The sequence below is a fragment of the Phascolarctos cinereus genome, unplaced genomic scaffold, assembly GCF_003287225.1.
Source record: "Phascolarctos cinereus isolate Bilbo 61053 unplaced genomic scaffold, phaCin_HiC Scaffold_4;HRSCAF=312, whole genome shotgun sequence".
Taxonomy (NCBI): domain Eukaryota; kingdom Metazoa; phylum Chordata; class Mammalia; order Diprotodontia; family Phascolarctidae; genus Phascolarctos; species Phascolarctos cinereus.
Genome location: NW_027555847.1, coordinates 729,447,211 through 729,468,972, shown reverse-complemented (window position 1 = coordinate 729,468,972; position 21,762 = coordinate 729,447,211). Strand labels below are relative to the sequence as shown.

The window sequence follows — 21,762 nt, the reverse complement described above, 5'->3', positions numbered from 1 at the left end:
TACAGCTATTTTGACTTTGTTGTCGTCTTCTGACTTTGTATCTTGATCTTCCCTGTCACCATGATAACTTTTTTTGTTGTTTGATCATTTTTCTAGCCTAATTTTTTACTTCTAACTTTACATTAAAGTTGGGCTCTTCTCCTGGAGTGGAGGAAGCACTATCTCAAGCTTTAGGCTTTTCATGTTGCTGTTTTCAGCTCTAATTCTAGGAGTACTTTTAGGGTGGCGTGACCTAAAGGGAGGGGTGTTCTCTGTTCCCCTCTCCTGTGCTCTGGTCTGTCCGTGACCATCACGCTGTTCTCCACCCTGGGATTGCGACCATGGCCCCTGCTCCTCTGCAGCGGAGAGTCCTGAGCGATCTCCTTCCGACCAGCTCTCTGACGCCTTCACCGTTTGGGGGCTGAGAGCTTCCGGAGCTGCTGCTGCTGGCTTCCCCTGGCTCTGCCTGCCCTGCCCTGTGCTCTCGGCTCAGCCACCACCCTGGTTAGGCAGACCTTTCCTGCTAACCTCCTGGCTTGTCTTGGCCTGGAAGATTGTTTCAGCTGACCATTTGCTGGTTCTGCTGCTCCAGGATTCATTTTGAAGTATTACTTTAACGTTGCTTAGAGGGGAATCTGGGGAGATTTCAAGTGATTTCCTGCTCCTACTCCTCCCCCCCCTTTGGCTCTGCCTCTTGCCTTGAATCTACTTTGAGCTGTACTATCATTGGGAGCACTAAGACTTTTAGAATACCCTGTATTTTCATTATTTCTCTATCCCTTTGATAGCTGACCTTAATGACGGATTCCTTCCCCTCTCCCCGATTTGTTTTCCTTCTAATTCTAACTGATTTTGTTTGTGTAAAAGCTTTTCTGTTCTGTGTAGTAAAATTGCATGTTTCGCTATTTGTGATCTATTTTAGTTAAGAATTCTCCCCAGTTTGTAACTATAAAAAGCATCTCTTTTTGTCTGATTTGTTTAAAATATTTAGGTCATGTATCCGTTTTTGTCCTGTTTTGGCATATGGTATGAGAAATTGGTTTCCACCTAATTTCTGCCAAGTTGCCTTCCAGTTTCACCAGCAGCTTTTTGTTGATGAAAGTGTTCAGAGATAAAAATCTCCCCTGTTGACTACTTTGTTTGCATCCTATAAGTTTTGATTTGTCATCTCATCAGTATCATTTTATTAGCTCAAGTGTATCATCATTTCTATAATTTGTTCTTTAACTCACCCACCAGTTCTTTAGGATTGAGCCTCTACTAACATTTTTTAAAATTATATTTTAATTTTTAAAATTAATAAGCATTTATTATCTGATTAGTTTTTACTTCTTTCCTCAAAGGCCGTTTTCCAAATATAATTTCTATTTCATCATGGTCAGTAAAGGATATATTTGTTATTTCTGCTTGTATACATTTTTGGGTGAGTTTTTTGTGCCCCACTACATAGTTTTTGTAAAGGTGCCAAATATAGCTGAGAAATATGTAAATTCCCTTTTCTTGCCATTCAGTGATTACCAGGGATCTTTCTCTCTGTCACCTCTGATTTTTTTTCTTTTTTAATTTTTTTATATGAATTTATTTATTTTTAGTTTTCAACATTTACTTCCACCAGATTTTGAATTCCAGATTTTCACCCCATCTTGCCCCTCCCCCACCCCAAGATGACATGCATTCTGAATACCCCTTCCCCCAGTCTGCCCTCCCTTTTATCTCTCCCCGCCCCTTCCCTTATCCCCTTCCACTTTCCTGCAGGGCAGGATAGATTTCTGTACCTCATTTCCTGTATTTCTTATTTCCCAGCTGCATGTGGAAACATTTTTTTTTAAAAACGTGTGTTTCTAAAACTCCAGGTTCCAAACTTTCTCCCTTCCTCCCACCCCACCCACCCTCATTGAAAAGGCAAGCAACTCAGTACAGGCCATATATGTGCAGTTATGCAAAACACTTCCATAGTAGACATGTTGTGAAAAACTAACTCTATTTCCCTTGATCCTATCCTGCCCCCCACCATCTATTCTATTCTTTCTTTTGACCCTGTCCTTCCTCAGAAGTACTTCCTTCTGATTACCTCTTTCGCAGTCTGCCCTTCTCTCTATCATCCCCCTGCTCTCTTGTCCCCTTCCTCCCCTATTTTCCTGTAGGGTAAGACAGATTTCCATACCCAATTGAGTGTGTATGTTATTCCCTCCTTAAGCCAAATCCTATGAGAATAAGATTCCCTCATTTCCTCTCACCTTCCCCTGTTTCCCCTCCACTGTAAGAACCTTTTCTTGCCTGTTTTGTGCTAGGTAATGTACCCCATTCTACCTCTCCCTTTCTCCTTCTCCTAGTATAATCCTCTCTCACTCCTTAATTTTATTCTCCAGATATCACCCGTTCATCTTCAACTCACCCTGTGCCCTCTATCTATCTATCTATCTATCTATCTGTCTATCTATCTATCTATCTATCTATCTATCTATCTATCTATCTATCTATCTATCCATACATATAATTTTTCCCCTCCCACTACCCTAATACTGACAAAGGTCTCATGAATTATAAATACCATCTTTCCATGCAGGAATGTAAACAGTTCAGCCTTAGTAAGTCTCTTATGATTTCTCTTTCCTGTTTACCTCTTCATGTTCCACTTGAGTCTTGTATTTGAAAGTCAGATTTTCTATTCAGCTCTGGTTTTTTCATCAAGAATGCTTGAAAGTCCTCTATTTCACTGAATGACCATTTTTTCCCCTGAAGGATTATACTCAGTTTTGCTGGTACACCTCTGATTTTTCTAAAGTTCTGTTTAGGTCCTTTACTTCTTGTTGAGCTTTTTATTCAACGTGTCTGCGTTTGAAAGGGGCGTGTTGAGGTTGCTTATTTCTCCCTGCAATTCAGGCCTCAGTCACCCTCTTTGTACCTCCTCTCTCTTGCTCCTAGAGCTTGGAAGAATGTCTCTTTTCCCCTTGGTGCCTCCTTATGTTCAGAGCTGGGGTCCAGGGTGGGCAGTAACAGCCTGGGAGCAGCTGTAGCGGGATGGGGGGAGCAGAGGGGACAGACCACTGAGCTCCGCGCCCCCCCCCCAGATGGAGGAGCGCCGCGACAGCATGCTGGAGACGGCCAAGCTGTGCTTCACATCTGCCGCGCGCTGCGAGGGTGATGGTGACGAGGAGGAGTGGCTCCTGCACTACATGCTGGGCAAGGTGGCTGAGAAGCAGAAGCAGCCACCAGCCGTGTACCTGCAGCACTACCAACGCGCTGCTCACTACCTGCATGAAGAGGCTGCCCGCTACCCCAAGAAGATTCACTACCACAATCCGCCCGAGCTGGCCATGGAGGCGCTGGAGGTAAGGCGGGGTGCAGCACGTGCTCTCCCACACTCAGTCACACTCATTCACACTCGCCCTGCACACGGCCGTGGGCACAGTCTCACACACACACACAACCACCCGTGGCGATTTTCAGGGATTTCCTGGACCATAGAGGCCTCTGGGGTCACGCTTCCCTGGGGCCAGAGCAGCCAAACGCCCGCCCCAGGAACCTCAGCAGAACGTGGGTCTGGGGGTTGCCCGAGGGAAGGAGCAGCCTGATGTGGGGTAACCTGGGATGGTTCCCCACCATCTGCTCCTCTGAGGAGGGATGTGTCGGGGGCTTCCCACTCCTTACTCTCTGCCTGGTTCTCCCTGGACCCGAGGCAGTAATGTTTGTACAGGGTGTCAGCGCAGTGCCTGGCACACAGCAGGTGCCTAATCCATGCTTGTTCTCTGGAGGGCTGGCCACAAGGCCGGTTGGGGAGGGAAATGCGGGGATCCCGGCCAGCCAGCACCTTGCAGTGGGTGCCCTGTGCACTCAGGGGCTCTCGGGGTTGTGTCCAGGGCAGACCTCCGGGGCCCGACGGCCTGGACTTTGTCTCGCCAGGTCTACTTTCGCCTGCACGCCTCCATCCTGAAGCTCGTGGGCAAGCCCAGCACTGGGGTCGATGCTGAGAGTCTGCTTGCCTTCATGAAGGAGGCCGCCGAGGGGCCCTTCGCGAGGGGCGAGGAGAAGAACACTCCCAAAGTTTCTGAGAAGTGAGTAGTGCATCCCCCAAGGTCGGTCATGGGATTCTGGGGCCCTGGTGGGCATTTAATGATGAGGGGCTTGAGTGACCTGCCCCCTTGTCCCACATGCCCTGGGCTCCCTGCATCGGCCTCGTCAAGTGGCTCACGGGAGTGGGAGGCCCACAGTCACTGTGCTCACCTCCCTTCACTGCGCTCTGATATCAGGATGGCTTCCTAATGCCAGGCGACCTCCCAGGGTGAGATGGGCGCCCTCCTGCGGGGTCCTGGGTAGGGCTGCCTGCTGAGTCAGTCAACAAACATTGAGTAGGTAGCTCCAGGTGCCCTGCCCTCCAGGAGCTCACACTCCATGTGTCCCACTGTGGACAGAGGTGATGTGTGCCATCAGAGGAGGCCAGGGGCAGCTCCCTCCAGGAGCCGCTCACTCCCCTGGAGGTCATCTTGTCACACTAGTCACGGGAATGAGTGAGGCTCCTCTTGGCGTCCCTTCATCAGGGTCCCTCTTGGGGTGCCCTGTGTGCTGGGATCTCAGGGTATTTCCTTCTGCTGGAGGGGCAACATGAGGAAGGAATGTCAGGGAAGACTTGGGCAAAGGCCCACAGGCAGGAAATGGGGCTTGTGCCTGGAATGTGGAGGCTCTGCAGGCCCCAACCTCAGGCGGAGGCCTGAAGAAGCAGTCAGTGCCGGGGGATTGTGAGCATGGGGGGGGGGGTGGCAGCCACTGGGAGATAGAAGAGAGACAGAGGCAGAGGAGAGAGGGAGATACAGAGACAGAGGAGAGAGACACAGAGAGAGGAGAGAGAGAAATAAAGAGAGGAGAGAGAGAGAAATATGGAGCCAGAGGAGAGACAGACACAGAGCAGAGAGAGGAGAGAGAGAGATACAGAGACAGAGGAGAGAGAAATACAGAGAGAGAGGAGAGACACAGAGAGAGGAGAGAGATACAGAGACAGAGGAGAGAGACACAGAGAGAGGAGAGAGAGAAATACAGAGACAGAGGAGAGAGACAGAGAGAGGAGAGAGAGAAATACAGAGACAGAGGAGAGAGAAAAATACGGAGACATAGGAGAGAGAGACACAGAGCAGAGAGAGGAGAGAGAGATACAGAGACAGAGGAGAGAGAGGCACAGAGAGAGGAGAGAGAGATACAGAGACAGAGGGGAGACACAGAGAGAGGAGAGACACAGAGGAGAGAGATACAGAGACAGAGGAGAGAGGAGAGAGAGAAATACAGAGACAGGAGAGAGACACAGAGAGAGGAGAGAGAGAAATACAGAGACAGGAGAGAGAAAAATACGGAGACATAGGAGAGAGAGACACAGAGCAGAGAGAGGAGAGAGAGATACAGAGACAGAGGAGAGAGAGGCACAGAGAGAGGAGAGAGATACAGAGACAGAGGGGAGAGAGACACACGGGAGAAACAGAGAGAGAGGAGAGACACAGAGGAGAGAGACACAGGAGAGACAGAGACAGACACAGAGAGAGAGGAGAGAAATACAGAGACAGAGGACAGAGAGACAGAGAGAGAGAGAGAGAGAGAGGAGAGAGAGAGAGAGAGAGAGACAGGAGAGAGAGACACAGAGACAGAGGAGAGAGACAGAGACAGATACAGAGACAGACGCAGACAGGAGGGAGAGAGGTATGTGAGGGGGAAGGGGAAGGAGAGGGAGGGAAGGGGGGAGCCTGTTCTGGAAGCTGAGGTAGCTTTGTCTCTTGTGGTCCAAGGAAATACAGCCATGGATGAGAAGGGCCCTACCCGCACCCCGTGGCGCCCACACAATGCTGCTGCCCCTCAAGCTGGGCCACTGGGCCCCCTCCTCTCCCTTGTGCTAAGCTCTTTACAAGTAACTCATTTGAGCCTCACAGTGACCCCTGTTTTACAGTTGAGGAGGCTGAAGCGAAGGGCCTCACCCAGGCCCCGAGGGCCCATGTATCCAGGCGACTTTGGCCTCCGCCCCGCTCCTTTCGGGGCCCTCATACTCTGTCTTCACCTGTTGCCTCTGGCTCCGTCAGTCCTCATGGGCCTTTTCTTGGCCGTCCAATTCACCAGGCAGCTTTGGCCTGGTCTCATCTGTGCCCAGGCCCTTCCTCTTCTCTCTCCAGACTCTATTCTGGGGGTCTCCTCCTCTTGGGGCAGCCGGCCTTTGCTCTCTCTCTCTCAAGCTCCAGCTGCTGCTGGGGCATTGGGTCAGCATCTCCCCTGTGACCCTGGCCCCTCCAAGGCAGCGTTCTCCACTTGCTTAGGGAGTTCATCATGACCCCCTTGGCCCTCAGATGAGCTAGAAGAGAGAAGATGCTTGGCACGCTGTAAAGAGCTGTGCAAATAGGTGCATGCGTGTGGCTCGCGAGCTGGAAGCTAGAGCTGTCCCCCAATGAATGGACCCCAGGCCTGGTGCCATGTTCGCCTTTAGGCAGCCTGGGGCTCCCCGTGGCTGACCCCCCGGGCCCCACGAGGCCCCTCGGAGGGCCCATAGCTCACTCGCTTGGGCCGTGACACGCCCACTGCGTATTGGCAACGTTGACCTTTTGAGCACTGTGACAGATCTTTGTCTTCAGCATTGTTGAGTTCATCTGTTTTGGCCCAGTGCTCAGGCTTCTTTGGTCATTCAGCATGTGAGTTAGGGTCTCCCCTACCCTGCAGCTTTGTGCTGGTCACTGACAAAGGGCAGACCCCTGGGGCCCTCTACCAGAGACCTGCTTCTTCAGCCGTCCTCTTTTCCATGAGGATGGTGTGAGCAGCTGGTGTTGCCAGGGTGGGGCTGCGCTTCCGTGGGAAGTGAGTGTGGAGTGAGGGAATGAGGCCGCAAGAGTAGATGATTTGGGAGGTGAATTCTCAGCAGCCAGGGCAGATGGCCCAGGACAGTCTGGAGGATGCTGGAGGATTTGGGCAGGGCCGCCGCGTTGGGCCCTTCCGGGTGCTGGTGAGCAGGGCAGGGGTGTGGCCATCAGCGTTCCTTGGAGGCCCTCGTGGGTGGAGCATGAGGACCAAGGGGTCCCCAGTGTGAGAGCCAAAATGTCCATCTCTGGAATGCTGAGCTGAATTTGAGGGCCCATCCACCAGGCCTGTCATCGTTCACGTCAGCACCCATGGCAGCTGCAGTCAGGATAGAGTGGGGCTGGCCCCCAGGACTCCCGGTCTGCTGCTGTCCTAGGTCCTGCCAGCTCCCGACTGGGGGAGCGCTGGGCTGTGTCGGAGCCTGGAGAAGGCTGATGTCAGGAGCAATGGGGGCCCAGGGAGTTGGGGGCGAGGTCCCTTTGGCCACTGTTCTCAAGCTGCAGGTGAAGGTCAGCTCCGCAGGGCACCCAGCCCAGTAGCGGCTTCATCCACATGTGTGCAGTAGAATCTGGTCCGGTCGACTTGGAGGCCCCTGTGGCCAGGAAGCTCCTCATCCCTTGGAGAGGGTCTGAGAGCAATCCCTTGCAGTCAGGTTGGGGTCAGAATGAGCCAGGCCGACCATGGGGCCTCCAAGAGGCGGTGGGGGCCTTCCTGCTTTGGGTGTCTGTCCACAGCCTTTGTATTGTGTTCTGTCCTCTAACTCTTACAGGGAAAAGGCCTGCATCGTTGACGAGGACTCCCACTCTTCTGCGGGGACGCTTCCGGGCCCTGGGACTTCCCTCCTTCCCTCCTCCGGCCCAGGTCTGACATCCCCACCTTACACAGCTACTCCGATCGACCATGATTACATCAAATGTAAAACCCCCCGCCAGCAGGCGACGCCCGACGGTACAGTCCCTGTTCTCAATCCTGCCCACTCGGGGGGAGGCTGGAGGGCTGGGGTGGTGGTAGGGCTCAAGACCCAGATCTCAGCGATCCCTGGCGCCCTGTGTGGGAGGAGGCTGAGGGCGCCTGCTCTGAGACAAAGCCCTGGGGTTTCCTTCTGAAAGGACTTTGGGTGGTGCCTTTGAAGGTCTTCCTTAGGAGGCCCTGGCCCTGCCCAGGCTGGGACACAAACTGGGAGAAAGGTTGGGGTTCCTTGGCTCAGGCTTGCTTCTGTTAAGTGGTTTACTAAGAAGAGCATCTGGGCCAGAGATGGGGGGAGATGGAGTCTGGCCTGGCTCTTCCTCAGCCCCCTGGCTGTGTCCCTTGCTGAGGCCTGAGCTCTCTCCCTGTGGTCCCTGAAGTGGCAGGGCCTTCCAGAAGTGCGTGAGCACCCCTCACCTCTGTGCTCTCCCCATCTGTCTGAGCCTTGGCCTATTCCTGGTCCCCCGGGGCTCCAGCCCCCAGCAGCTTCTTTTCTGGGACTCAGAAGTGCTAGGAAGTGCTGTCCCATGGGCAGCCGTCCTCAAGGCCTTCTGTGCTGTGGGGAGGCCTGGGTGGTGCCCCAGCCCTAACCCTAAATGTGCGCCTTGCCATTTGCAGACTTGTATGCCAGTGGGATTATTGGGGGCGTCTCTCCAGACGAGGGGAATCGGTCTAGGGGATGCAGTAAGTGCAAGTTTCAGGTTCCTGGAGGCATGAGCTGGGCATGTCCCAGGTGACAGGGAGCTGTAAAACAGTGGGTTTGCAGCACGCAGCATTTTCTATTTGACCCTCACGTGGAGAAGGCGGTGGGAGCCTGACTCCCCAGGATATTTCATCCTTTAAATTTAGTGCTGGCGGGTGGAGGGGCCGGGGCAGGCTGGGGTGTCTAAGAGGCTCTGGTGTCAGCTGGTCAGCCCAGCTGCTGGTCTGGGCCTGGACTCGGTCAGCGCGGGACCACAGCTGGCGTGGCTGCAGCTGGGCTTTCCACGAATCCCTTTTCATCACTCCAGGTGGGGATGGGGTCCAAGGGTAGTGGAGGAAGCTTGTAGCTAAGCTCTGCCACCTTTTCACAATCAGAGAGCGCAGCCTCCTCTTGCTGGGAGTGAGTAGTGTTCAGCCCCACTGGCTCTCTGGGGAGATGGAGCAGGGCCCCGGCTCATTGGCAGTTGCTCGTTTGCCTTGATCCGGCCAGGGCTGGGACCTCCTCCTGTGCAGCCCGACTTAGCATCATGCCCGGCCGGCTTTACCATCCACCTGCTTGTGACTTATGGCAGAGGAGAGCATGGCTGTTTTCTTGCTGGTGTGCTTTTCCTATGAAAATCAAACTTTTTATTGAGAAAACATCCTAGAATTGCTGGATTTAAAGGAATGTCGAGTCCTGGGAAATTGTCACAAACCCTTAGCTGTCATCTGGTGCACTGAGGGGTTCGCAGGGAAGCGGCTCTGCTCTGAGCTGCTGGATAGAGCTGCTGGCTCCCAGACAGTCCTCAGAGGAAGGGTCTGCTGCACTTCCTCGTCTTGAGGAGTCCTGACGAGTCTTGTTATGGGTGAAACGCTTGGTGCTGCCCCCAGACTTAACCCGAGAGCTTCAGCTGGTCAGTACAATGGAGAGAGCACTGGGCCTGGAGCCAGGAAGACCTGAGTTCAAATCTGTCCTCAGACACCTAGAGGCTGTGGGAGCCTGGACATGATGCTTCAGCTCTGCCTGCCTCATTGTACTCGTTCGTAAAATGGGGGCGACAGTGGTTGGGAGGACAAAAGAAGATATTTGCCGAATGCTTTTCAAATGTATTTAGCATTGTTGGCATGTACCCCATCCCTGCTGGCGCACCAGCGGTCTGCAGATGGCGAGAAGCAGCATCCCCAGTGGCCTCCCTGTCCAGTCAGCCAGGCCACCTACAGTGTGAAGGGTGCACGTCTTCCGGGGCCCAAGAGCCTCAGGATCAACAGCCCCCTCCAGCCCAGTCCCCAGAGAGATACGGCTCCTGCCGTGGAAGACCATGAGAAACCCTGCCCCTAAGTCCTTGATGCCATCAAGCACTTAAGCTTTGGAAATGGACAGGGCTTCACCAGTGAGCAGGACATGAAGAAGAGGCATCATTATTCCCATCTGCTTGGCATCTGCCCCCTAAGGCCCAGGGGATCTGCCCATGTGCCAGGCACCTGAAACCTCCCCTATTTGAGGGGCATTCCACATCTGGATGTCACGGACTGTCCTGGCTTCTGTATTTGTATCCTTGGTGCTTGGCTCAAGGCCCAGGCCTGCTACTCTGGGCTGGCTAGTGGCCACCACCCCAGGTCCAGGCCGGAGGAGCTGGGCGCATTGCTTCCTTTTCATCTTTCTGACCAAGGCTATTAGGGGACACCACAGCGGACGAATCCCGGGTCAGGAAGAGCTGATTCCCTGTGTGTCCACGAGGGGGCTCCAGGGTGCATGGAGCCCAGGGGGGAACGCTTGAGTTTCAACCCAACTTCACGAGATGAGTTTGGCGCAGTCACTTTTTCTGCCTCAGTATCCCCAGCTGTAACATGGAAATCACAGTGGCACCTGCCTCCTCCAGCTGTTGGGGGGATTAGAGGGGATCCCATCTGTAAAGTTCTAGAAATGCTTGGTATCAGTAGAGACTGGGGTACTGGTTTACCCCAATAGCCCAGCACTGCCTGCCCCCCAGTCCCTTCCCCAGGGTTCAGTGTCATAATAACAGCTGACATTTACAGAGGGCTTTCTATGTGCCAGGCACTGAGCTAAGCCCTTTATCGTCCTGGGAAGAGGCAGGTGCTATTAGGATTCCCAGGTTATAGATGAGGAAACTGAGTGAGGCAAGAATAAAGTGACCTGCCCAGGGTCATACTGCTTGTAAGTATCTGAGGCTGGATTTGAACTCAGGCCTTTCTGACTCCAGGTGTCCCCATCACTCTCAGGGATCTGACTTATCCCGTTCCCTGCTCCTGCTGAAGTCCCAAAGGGAGAGCCCCCATGATCTTTGAACTTCCTGTGTGCCCCATGCAAGCCTGTGCCTTGATCTTGGGATGACTTTGGTGGCTTCGCAGAGCCCTGCTCCAACTCACGTGGCTGGCCCAAGCCTCATTCACGCCCACCGGGCCTGTGCTCTCCCTGAGGATGGTCCGGTGTGGCCAGGAGGCCCTGGGCTCTCTGAGGCTCTACCGAGAGAACCAGTGAGCCCAGAATAGGACTGATGACCTGAATGCTGTGGCTTTGGAAAAGGCCTGCTCCTCATGGGACCTAGATATGTGGAGAGGTGGAATTGGGGGAGTGCCTGGGTGATGTTGCAGATGGCCCTCCTGGAGCATAGAGCCTGCTGGGGGAGACTCTGTGGGGCTCCCGGTCCTGTGCCGTCCTCGCCCTCTTCCTTTGGGGGGTGGGGCGCCAGGTCAACACACTCCAGGCGTGACCTTCTTCCTGCTCCTTTAGTCCAGCACAGTCTGTCCGGCCAGTCTGGTGCCCGGCCGGTGGATGCCTGTTTGAGAGTGGCAGGTGCTTGGTCCAGGGCTCCCAGGCTGAGAGCTGTGGGCAGAGGAGCCCTCGCGTCTCCTGCTGGGGCCATCTTGTCCAGGGGGACTGGCTGTTGGTGTGTTCCTGCTTTCTCTGTGTCCCCGGTGCCTAGAAAGGTGCCTAACTCCTAGCAAGCTCCCCATCAATGTTGGATTAATGATGTTGCCAGGCTCAAGGGTGTGAGCCCCAGGGTGCTGCCAGGTTGGCTTCCCCGGCTATGGCTGCTGCTCCCCCGTCGCGGGCCACCATCTGCAGGGGCTCTGCTCTGGCTCACCTGTTCCTCTGGCTGGACGTTGTCCTCAGGTTGTCAGTGCTGTCCTGGTTTCAGGCTCAGGTTACTTGTTTGGGGCCTTGGTGCCAGGAGGTAGATCTGAAAAGCTTGGCGTGTGCCTGGCTGGGGTTCCAGACAGTGTTCTGGGCACACTGCCATCAGGGGAGCCTCCAGCTCTGTGGGGATGGGCTCTCACGCGGGCTGGCTGGGGCCCGGCTTTCTGGGCAGTGGTGCTGCTGGGGAGTGGCAGGTTCACAGGGTCCTCTTTCTCCGTTTTCTAGAGAGGAGTCAGGACAGCACTGCAGTGGCCCTCTCTGATTCCAGCTCAACTCAGGATGTCTTTAGTGAGCCCCCCAGCTCCCAGGAGAACTCCCGGAAGCCTTCCCTGGAGAAGCGGCCCCTGGGGTCCTGTGCCTCAGCTGTGCCTCCAGGGCTGGTCCTAGAAAGAGGTGTGTGCGTTGGGGTTGGGATTTCACTCTGGGGAGGCTCTCTGAGGGAGCTCCTGACCCTTAGGGGTCTTAGAGAACTCGCCTGCCCCTTGGGCTTGCAGGCCAGCATGTGGCCAGCCTCACCCTCTGGGTGGGCTGCAGGGTATTGTGGGGTAGCGCATGGCCCGAGAACCAGGCCTGCCTCCGCTTCCCTCCCTTGGAGAATAGCCCCTCACTGGGGCCCTCAAGCGGGATCGTGTGCTCTGGGGCAGCCCTTCCTAAAGCTGAGGCTCACATGGCCTTTTGGTAGTTTCTTCTTCTCTGTAACCCATCAGAAGAATTCGAACTCCTTTCCCCTGGCAGCCCCTCCATCAGCCTCCGTGACGGCGTCTCTCCTGGCACCAGATCCCTCTCTGTGCCTTTCAAAGCCCTGCCCCCTCAGAGAAGCCCACCCTTGTCACCTGTGCCCCCTTCCTGATTCCCATCTCCTCTGACCCGTTGCTAACACCATGTCATGCCCCAGGAATTGCCTGGGCTCTTCTGTAGATGCTTTGTTTTTGCTTGTTCTGAGGCTTTATCTGAGTCCTTGGTGAAAGTGTGAAAGAACACCAGGCTAGAGGAGGGCTTCCCCGCCTGCAGCCCCCTAAGCTGGGAGCACCGAGGTGTGCCTCCACCTCCAGGCCCTGGGCCTTCGCATGGGCAGACTCCTGTGCCGAGCACGCGCTCCCTTCTCCCCCTCCACCTCTGGGTCCCTAGTTCCTTCAAGGCTCAGGTCAGGGTCTGCTACTTCATTCTTGAAATGCTCCCCACTTGCTGGTGATCTCCCACCCCAAATTACTTTGTATTTACTTTCTGCTGTGATGGCAGAAATGGTGGACCAGCCCAAGAAAGGGGGAAGCGTAAGCAGACTGCCTTAGCTCATTCAAGGCTACGAGTGCAGCGAGAGCAAAGTTAACTGCTGAGTCCTGCTGCGGGTGCCGAATGGCGATGACCTTCCCAGGGGGAGAGTGCTCACTGTGGTGGCTGGTCGGGGCCTGCCTCCTGTGAGAGAGCCAATAGGCCAGAGAAGGCACCGAGCCCCTCGCACGGGGGGCGCTTCCCAGGGCTGGCGTCTTCACCTTTCTTGTCTCTCTGTCTCTGTCCCCTTTCTCCCTCCCCCCTCCCCTCCCCCCCTCCCTCCCATGACAAACATGGAATTAGGGTCTGGCCGGCATCAGGGGTCCAGGAGCTCGGCTGAGATGTGACTTCCCTTTTTCAGGGAAAGGCGAGGAGCCTTTGGAAGGTGTAGAATCTTTGCGGGCTGCAGGGGAGCCCGGGCTCCTGAGAGCTGTGGCTGACATCGTGGCCAAGCCTGCAGCCTCCACTCCTGCACCCTCCACCCCCGCGCCATCCCCATGGGACAGCAAGAAGAGAGGCGAGCCCCTTGGGGAGCGGGCGGAGCTGTGCCAGCGGCTGCCCACCGATGCCGAGGGCCAGCGCAAGTTTCTGACAGAGCAATGCGTGGCCTCCTTCCGCCTCTGCCTGAGCCGCTTCCCTCAGCACTACAAGAGTCTGTACCGCCTGGCCTTCCTTTACGCGCACAGCAAGACCCACAAGGTGAGGGCAGCCCCGGGCCCTCGCAGAGAGGGTGGGCAGGCAGATGGCGGGGCAGTGCTGGGCCCTAACCCTGAGTTCAAATCTGGCCTCCTCAGATGCTTATTGCCTGGCCAACCCTGGGCTAGGCACTTCACTGCTGCCTGCCTTGATTTCCTTAACTCCCCCCAGGCTCTTCAGGCCTCCTCCCATGTGGACCCTGCACAGAGGGTGCCCCCTTGCCCTCCCAGTTGTCTTATCTGTGCAGTGGGGATGATTATGCCTTTAAAGTCTATTTGACCCAAGCCTCTGGAGCTAGCCAGTCTGGAAGGGCTGGAAGGGCCACCACGATGCCAGCTCTGCCCAGTCCCTCCCTCCTCCCCTCTGCCCTGACTTGGGTGGCAGGCATCCTGAGAAGGGCAGGGCTCCTGCTGGGTGGAGGGGAGGCTGCCTGGAGAGCAGAGGTTTCAGACAAGGGGCCCTCGGGCATTTGGAGCCACCCCAGCACTCCAGAGGGCAGCCCAGATGAGCACGTTCCTGGGAAGTAGTGAGCAGAATGCATAAGAATACAGTAGAACATAGATAATAGGAATGTGTGGTTTTCTAAGTACCTGCAAGAATCCTCGGCAGCCCCATTTTTACCTGAGCTTTGGAGAATTGAGGAGCTTCCCGTGGCCGTCCCGTGCATCCGTTGTGCTGCCTCGGGGGCAGGTGGGGACGGCACCCCTGAATGTACCTCGAGAAGTCCAGAGAGGAGCCCCGTTTTGGGGCTCACAGCCGAGGGTGGGCAGTGGGCCTGGGCCAGAGGTGGTGGGCTAACCATGGCTCCCTTCTGCTGTCTCCTCCTCCTCCACAGAACCTGCAGTGGGCCCGAGACGTGTTGCTAGGCAGCAGTAACCCGTGGCAGCAGCTGCCACACATGCCTGCCCAGGGCCTCTTCTGTGAGAGGAACAAGACGAATTTCTTCAATGTAAGTAGCACTTTCTCGGCTGCCTCGGGCCGTGGGGGGCTGGCAGCCTGGCTTCTCCAAGAGGGAAGCCAGAAGGTTAGAGCCTCCTCCCTGGGCTGACCAGTGTGTCTGGGAATGAGTGGGGGGTGGTTCATCGGTCAGCCAGCAAGCATTGAGCGCCCACCATGTGCCCAGTGCTGGGACACAAAGGACAAGCAAAGCCAATCCTTGCCTGCCCTCAGGGGGCTTCCCTCCTTACTGTGCCCACTCCGTTTTCTCACCCCTGAAATGGGAGAGGAAGGCAGGGTCTGCACTTGACGATCTTGTTGCTCCATGTCCAACAGCCCTGGTTTCAGAGTCACAGTTTTTGGTATGGCCTGCTCCCTGAGCCTGTGGAATGAAGGGCGGTCTGAAGCCTTCCCATTCTAAGCCCAGCAGTCTGTTCCAAAGGCTCCTTCCTCCTGCCCTTTGAGAACCCCAGGGCGATGGTCCTCGTTTTTTAAAACCATCCCTTTTGGGGGTAGCCCCCCCCCAACCTTGGATAACTGGGGAAAACAAGGAAACCTTAGAGGTGAGCAAGCAGGGGTAGAGAACTCCCTGGGAGAGGCAGGTGTCCCAGAGCTAAGACGCTGAGGTGGGGGTATACAAGGGGTCCTGTCACCACAGTCTCATCAGAAGGGCAGAGACATTTCTCAGCAAAACAGTGACTTTGAAAAGAAGCAGAAATGTGATTAAGCGAACCAATCCCCCGCCCCCAGAATAAGTAGGAGGCGAGGATTGTCAGGAAGACTCTTCCTGCATGAGCAGGAATGGCAGGTTTTGTGGCTGGTGACCAGTAGACGTTGGTGGCCTTCTCCCCACGGCAGAATCACAGCTAGGGGAGCCGGGGACCGATCTCTTTTCAGTAGATTTGGCTGCGAGGGCCCTTGGAATTGGCCAAAATGACAAAAGAACGAGGCTGTGTGCAGAAGGATGGGCTGCCCGACGCCCTGTATGGAGGTGCGGGCTGGGCCAGCCAGCGCTCAAGGAAGTGACCCATCCATGCCCATTGTCCCAAGTGTCCTGCCCAGTGAAACATCCCTCGTTTGGCCCAGAGTTCATAGTAGCATAACTGTGTTCCTGTTGTGGTTAATACTTTCCCAGCCATTAGGCGGCGCCACACTGCACAGAGTGCAGGGCCTGGAGTCAGGAGTTAAATCCTTGTGAGGCCACTAGGGGGTGCCAAAGTGCACAGAGGGCTGAGCTTAGAATCAGAGAGACCAGAGTTCAAGCCTAGTCTCAGACACTGACAAGGTGACCTTGGACAAGTCACTTCACCTCTGCTTACCTCAGTTTTCTCATTTGTACAATGGAGATCATAACAGCACCAGCCTCCCAGGACATTCTCACTTGTTGTGAGATCAGATGAAGTCATATCTGGGAAGTGTTTAGCGCAGTGCCTGGTGCATGGCAGCTGCTGAATAAATGCTGACTATGGTATTGTTATATAGACTTGAAAGGTAGCCGAGTTGTTTCTCTTCGAAATTTTAGTATGATTTCAGATATTTAGTGTGCTGGGTGGTGTAAGCGACTGGTCTACGCCTCCTTTCCGCCGGACTTCTGATGGGTTTCCCTAGCCGTTCTGCTCAGCTGGGGAGTGCTTTCTCAGGTGACTGTTGTTCTCTGGCTCATTGACTGTTGAGCTAGTTGAGGTCTGTCCTTTCAGACCCTTCCTCCTGTCCGGTCTCGTTCTTTGACCTAGAATCAGACAGCTTTGACGATCACCAGCCTGTCATCAGAGCGCGCCTGCCCCTTCTTCCTCCTTTCTTTCTTAAGAAGTGTTAGTCCCCAGGGTGATTGGATTGAAAAGCGCCTGTTCCGTAAAGCGCCGTGGGCAGCGGCAGCACCCTTGTTCCCTCTGTTTCTTTGAGCAGTGTTTTTTCTGACTAGGTCTCTGGGGTGGGGCTCCATAGATTTACTCAGTTTGGTGGCAGTAGCACTTCCATTTCCATAGTTTCCTTCTGGATTTTATTCTTGCTACGTAGAAAAACTATTTTGGATGGTTATTTTGTTTCCCGAAGCTTTGATCTGTCTTAGTTTCTTTGCTAATTCTCCAGGATTTTCTAAGTAAAATCATATCATCAGCAAATAGGGACAGTTTTGTCTCCCCTTTGCTGATGGTTTTCAAAGCCTGTGAGATATTTCTCTGGCCTCGTTGCTGTGGGCCCAGTTTTGAGAACTGTGCCAGGATTTAGCGGAATTGCTTCCACCTTAACTTCAAACACTTATACATCAGGAGAACCAGCCGAAAAATATACATGGCAACAATGACCATGACTTCAATGAAAAGAGCCCAAAATGGAAACTGAGGCCGGCAGAAGCAGTGACAGAGCGTGCTTCCCCCCTTGTGTGCGGGGAAGGCGGAGGCCTGCAGGGGTGGGGTGCATCCACAGCAGCTGGTGCCTCGTTCCGGCGTGGCCTGCCCGGGCTGTCTTCTCTCTTTTTCTTTGTTACGAGGGATGGCTTGCAGAGGAGTGGAGGTGAAAGAAGGGGTGTATTTGGAGACAAAGACAGAAACAGAAGCTTAAGATGTATCGGGAGAGCTCTCTGCTCGCCTGAAGGCTCTGACATCTTGTGCATGAGGTGAGGAGGGTCAGGCCTGGAGTGGGGTGTGGGGAGCTGACCCTGATGAGCCCCGGAATGCGCTGCCTTGACATCTTGGCTGCTGGTGATTGGAGGCTGGCCCCGTGTGGTGAGGGGTGGGCTGGGGGGGGGGCCAGTGCTGCCGTCCCCGATGGGGGTGAAAGCTTGACTGTGGACTCGTCCCGCGGGCAGGTGGCTGAGGCTGCAAGGGGTTGTTGGCCTATGAGGGGCCGGACTGGGATCGGAGAACTCAAAATTCAGATTGAATCCGTGTTGGACGGCAAATACAGAAGCCGGTAGCACGTCGTCGGCATCAGTGTGCGCGGCCATGGCTGGCAGTACCTTTACTGAAGCGGGTGGCTGGAGATCAGGGAGTGATGCCTGCTGTGGGCTGTCACCTGTTGGTTCCCCAGCAGGTCTGGGGAAGAGCAGAGGGCCCCGCCTGCTTGGTGTGTGAGGACTGCCTCTCTGGGCAGCCTCTTCAGCTCCGGATGGGTGACCTTGGGCTTCCAAGGGAGTGAGCAAACCTCAGTCTGTTACTGATGGAGGCTTGTACAGGAAAAACAGCATGAAATAAGTGATCCAGGAGATGCTCAACCATCTGCAGAGCTGACAGGGTCCCTGAAAGAGGGGCCAGGGACAGAAGGAAAGAGGGCCCAGCACAGAGCCCGGGGACGCCCACACTGAGAGGGCATCTGCCGCAGAGTAGGTGCTTAATGCACGTCTATTGGCCGATTGATTGAGGAGGAGAAGCAGGTGATCGTGAGTGTCACAGGCGAAGAAGGGGGAGCGTGGATAGCAGGCAAGGGATTGTCAAGCACTTTGGAGGAAAGGGGGAGGGCGGAAGGCAGATTGAAGAAGCTAAGGAGAGACAGTGGGGAAATGAGGGCAGATGACTGGTGAAGAGAGGAGGGACCCCACTCTGCTGGAGTGGAACATCGAGCCCCCTCCCTCATTTTACGGGTGAGAAGAAGCTAAGGGGCTTGTCCTAGAGATATCTGAGGCAGGATTTGACTCCAGGTCTTCTGGACTTGGGAGCTGTATCCCCAGGGGCAGCGAGCATGGATTTGGTAAGGAGAGGTGCCACCTCCTCATCGGACAGGAGGAAGGGAAGAGAGAATGGGGGAGATGTCAGAGGGCTTTGAGATGGAGGGGGAGCTCCTGGAGGTGCAGAGGGATCTGGAACCTGCAGGCCACCCCTTTTCAGAGTAATGCTCCAAAGTAAAAGACGTTGGGATTACCAGGAAAACCATTCCTGTGGAACACCTATGCATGAACCCTCCTGAATCAGAGTCAGGGGCAGCAGGCAGTGGGACCCAGGGGCCCATCCTCCAGGGCTCTAAGGTGAAGGCTCAGGGGAGGGGCCCAGCTTGCCCCCAGGACCGCGGGGGGGGAGCCTTGGGTGGGGGCTGCCTGGCTCACCCCTTTTCTCTGTCCAGGGTCCTTGCCAGGGAGCCTGGGCACGGCGCTCGCAACGTCGGTCCTGGTGGCCCAGTCCTGGGAAGGCTGGCTTGTGTCTCGCATCCTGCCCCTGCCCCTGCCCCCACCTCCACCTCCCCCCAGGAGCCCTTTCCCACACAGGCCAGGATTGTCCCCGTCATCCACACCAAGGGCACGCTTGGAACTCTTCCTTCTGGTGGGGATCCTGGGTGTTGCCTTTGGGTGTTCTCATATCTGCCAGTCAGTAAGCATTTATTAAACATCTACTGTGTGCCAGGCACTGTGCTGAGCCTTGGGCATACAAAGAAAGGCAAAAGACAGTCCCTGCTCTCGAGGAGCTTTCAGTTTGACAGGGAGACAAGCAGACAAGCTAGATACGAAGTGAGCTCTGGACAGGATAAATAGGAGATAACAAACAGAGGGAAGGCCCTGGCGTTAGCAGGGATCAGGGAAGGCTTCCTGGAGAAGGCGGTTTTGTAGCTGGGACTTGAAGAAAGCCGGGAAGGTCAGTAGTGGGAGCGTTCCAGGCCTGGGGGATGGCCAGAGCCCAGAGTGGGAGGGGCTTGTTCATGGAACAGCCAGGAGGCTGGGTCAGCTGGTCAAGGAGTCTGTGGTGGGGAGTGAGGTGGGAGGGGGCTCTGATTGGTAGGCGAGGGTTTTGTATTTGCCCCTGGAGCTTGTGGGGAAGGGGGTGGCAGCTCCTGAGTGGAGGATGGGCAGCTAGCCCCACCCTCTTTGGTCCCTAGTGACCTTTGGCGAGCCAGCCCGTGGGGCTCCGTGTTTGAACAGCCCAAAGTGGGCATCCCAGAGACGTGAGGTCTACTTCATGGAAAGGGGCAGGCTGGCCCTAACCTCTGGCAAGCTCCCTTGGGGCAGATCCCTGCAGGCCGCTGGCCCGTCGGGTGCCACCTGTCAGCCTCGAGACCCGCATTGTCTCTCGCCTGGGCAGCTCCAGGGTCTTCTGCGTGACTCCAAGAGCTTTGTTGTTCAGTAGTTTCAGTCCTGTCCGGGTCTCTGGGACCCCATTTGGGTTTGTTTGGTTCATGTGGGCACAGACACTGCAGGGCTTGGCAACCTCCTTCTCTAGCTCATTTTACAGATGAGGAAACTAAGGCCAACAGGGTGAAGGGACTTGTGTAGGGTCACACAGCTGGTGCACGTCTGAGGCTGGTCCAAAGCTAGCGCCGTATCCACTGCGCCACCTGGCTGCCTCCAGAGGCTGTATGCACCCACATAGTTACTGACTCCTAAGAGCTCCTGATGTCCCTTCCCACACCCTCCATTGAAGACTGTTGTGCCTTGACAGACTCATCTTCTATAGCTCAGTCAATATTAAGTGCCTACTGTGTGCACTTAGCTGGTGTGGAGTAGGCCCTTCTACAGTTGGCTAAGTACCAGGGTTACAAAGAGAGGCCAAAGGCTTCCCTGCCCTTGAGGAGCAGGGTGGGAGAGAAGAAGGCAGGGGTCTCTGTGAGGCGATGATAGAGCGGGACCCACAGGTGCTGTGGCTGGGCTGTGGGCCCTGTTTGAAGGCCCCAGCTGACGCCCTCCGCAGATGACGAGTTTTTCCTGGGAGGGAAGCTGTCGTCAGGCGTCCCTTGGGAGCAGCTGCTTTTGGAACCCTCTGGGGCCCCTTGAGAGCCAGATGGGGGCTGCCAGGGCCCCTTCATCCCCATTCCCCAGGGCTGTTTGCTCCCATAACCCCTGCCCCCACCTCCCCAGAGTAGGCTAGAGACGTTCTCTTGGCTCCTCCAGTGAAAAGCTCGCACTCTCTGCTTCCCACCTTCTGGAGTCTGTTTTGGTCAAAGAAAGAAGAGAAGCAGTGGGTAGAGAGGGGAGCATGGAGTCCTGGGGCTAGGGCCTGGGCAGCCCTAGCCCAGCGGCCCCTGCAGCATGCACTTCTGCCAGAGGGGGCTGGTGGGGGGGGCAGGGGCACTCGGCTGTTGAATGCAGGCTCTCAGGCCTCACCTTGGAAAAAGCGAGCTCATCAGTCAAACATGCTCCCGTCTGGAGCTCGGCTTCACACGCTGTTCCCTGGCTAGCTTGGCTGGCATTCAAGGTCCAGCAAGTCGAGGAGACACCACGCTGCGTTCTCTGGGAGCTCGGCCAGGGCCTTGTTTTCCAGGCGAGTTCTCAGGAAGCGGGCCCTCTCTTCTGACAGCCAAGATAAATCTCGTGTCCCAGGAGAGGCAGAGAGCAAAGGGACGGGCCTGAGGCGGGGCAAGCGTCCAGGCCTGGCCAAGCGCTTGGGTGGGAAGCATCTGGCCCCTAATCCAGTGCAGACCCCTCCAAGGAAGCCCACACAAGTGATGATCCGGCTTCTGTTAGAAGACCTCCAGGCACGGGGAGCTCCCTACCTCACAAGGCAGCCTGTCCCTCTCTGGATGGAAAGTTCTTCCTGACGTACAGCCCCTGCAGCCCTTGAGAGGCTTCTGTGAGTGCCTGTGCCCAGCGGACACGATGCAGAGAATGGGCCTCTCTTCTCTCTGCTTGGCCATCAGCTCCAGGCCTTTCCCGACCTGACCCACACTCTGCCGTCTCCCCTCTCCTGACCTTTGCCCTGGCTGTGCCCTGGGCCTGGAATGCACCACCCAGTCACTCCAGTGGGGCTGTGGTCTCTTCACTGGTGCTGATGACAGCCCCCTTTCTGGGGCTTTGGCCTCACGCTGGTGGCAAGCCGGTGTGGGCTCACGGCCCCATCGAACCAGCTCAGATCTGGCATCCGCCAGAGGGCCCCCTCGCCAGTGGTCTTGTGTTCATTTCATTGGTGTTTGCTTAGTATCTGCATCTACTTATGTGTGTACATGTTGACCCCTCCAAGAGAGTGTAGACCCCTTGAGAGCAGGGACTATTTCCTTTTTGTCTTCTGGCAGCCGGGGGCACCTCTGTGTACAGAGTGTGTCTCTGGGGGGTGAGAAAGACCAGAGTTCAAATCCAGCCTCAGACCCTGAGCGAGTCCCTTTACGACTGCCTGCCTCAGTTTCCCCAGATGTACCATGGGGATTGTTCCAGTGCCTCCCTCTCCAGGACGTTGTGGGGATCAAATGAGCTCATATTTGTAAAGCACGACTGGCCTGGGGCTCTCCACAGTGCCTAGCCCAAGGCCTGGCACCTGGCAGGCACCCAGGAAGTGCTTTGGATTGGCCCTGTGTGCCTTGGCTTCATGGCCCCCAGCGTTTGTGCCCATTCAGATTCTGGGTGG

The 21,762-nt window shown here is 55.6% G+C and overlaps 1 protein-coding gene across 4 annotated transcripts in view; it reads left to right on the top strand.

The window, feature by feature from the left end:
* Positions 1–21,762, top strand: part of CABIN1 (calcineurin binding protein 1) — a 108,122-nt gene that overhangs the window by 51,008 nt on the left and 35,352 nt on the right. For all 4 annotated transcript variants that reach the window (XR_013485626.1, XM_020977566.2, XM_020977564.2 and 1 more), the window contains exons 24-29: positions 3,051–3,311; positions 3,883–4,034; positions 7,568–7,746; positions 11,831–11,998; positions 13,236–13,573; positions 14,406–14,519. Coding sequence is in view for 3 of the 4 variants with exons in the window: in XM_020977566.2 (XP_020833225.1) it covers positions 3,051–3,311; positions 3,883–4,034; positions 7,568–7,746; positions 11,831–11,998; positions 13,236–13,573; positions 14,406–14,519 (1,212 nt within the window). In the remaining variant the exon portion in view is untranslated. The remainder of the gene's footprint in view (positions 1–3,050; positions 3,312–3,882; positions 4,035–7,567; positions 7,747–11,830; positions 11,999–13,235; positions 13,574–14,405; positions 14,520–21,762) is intronic.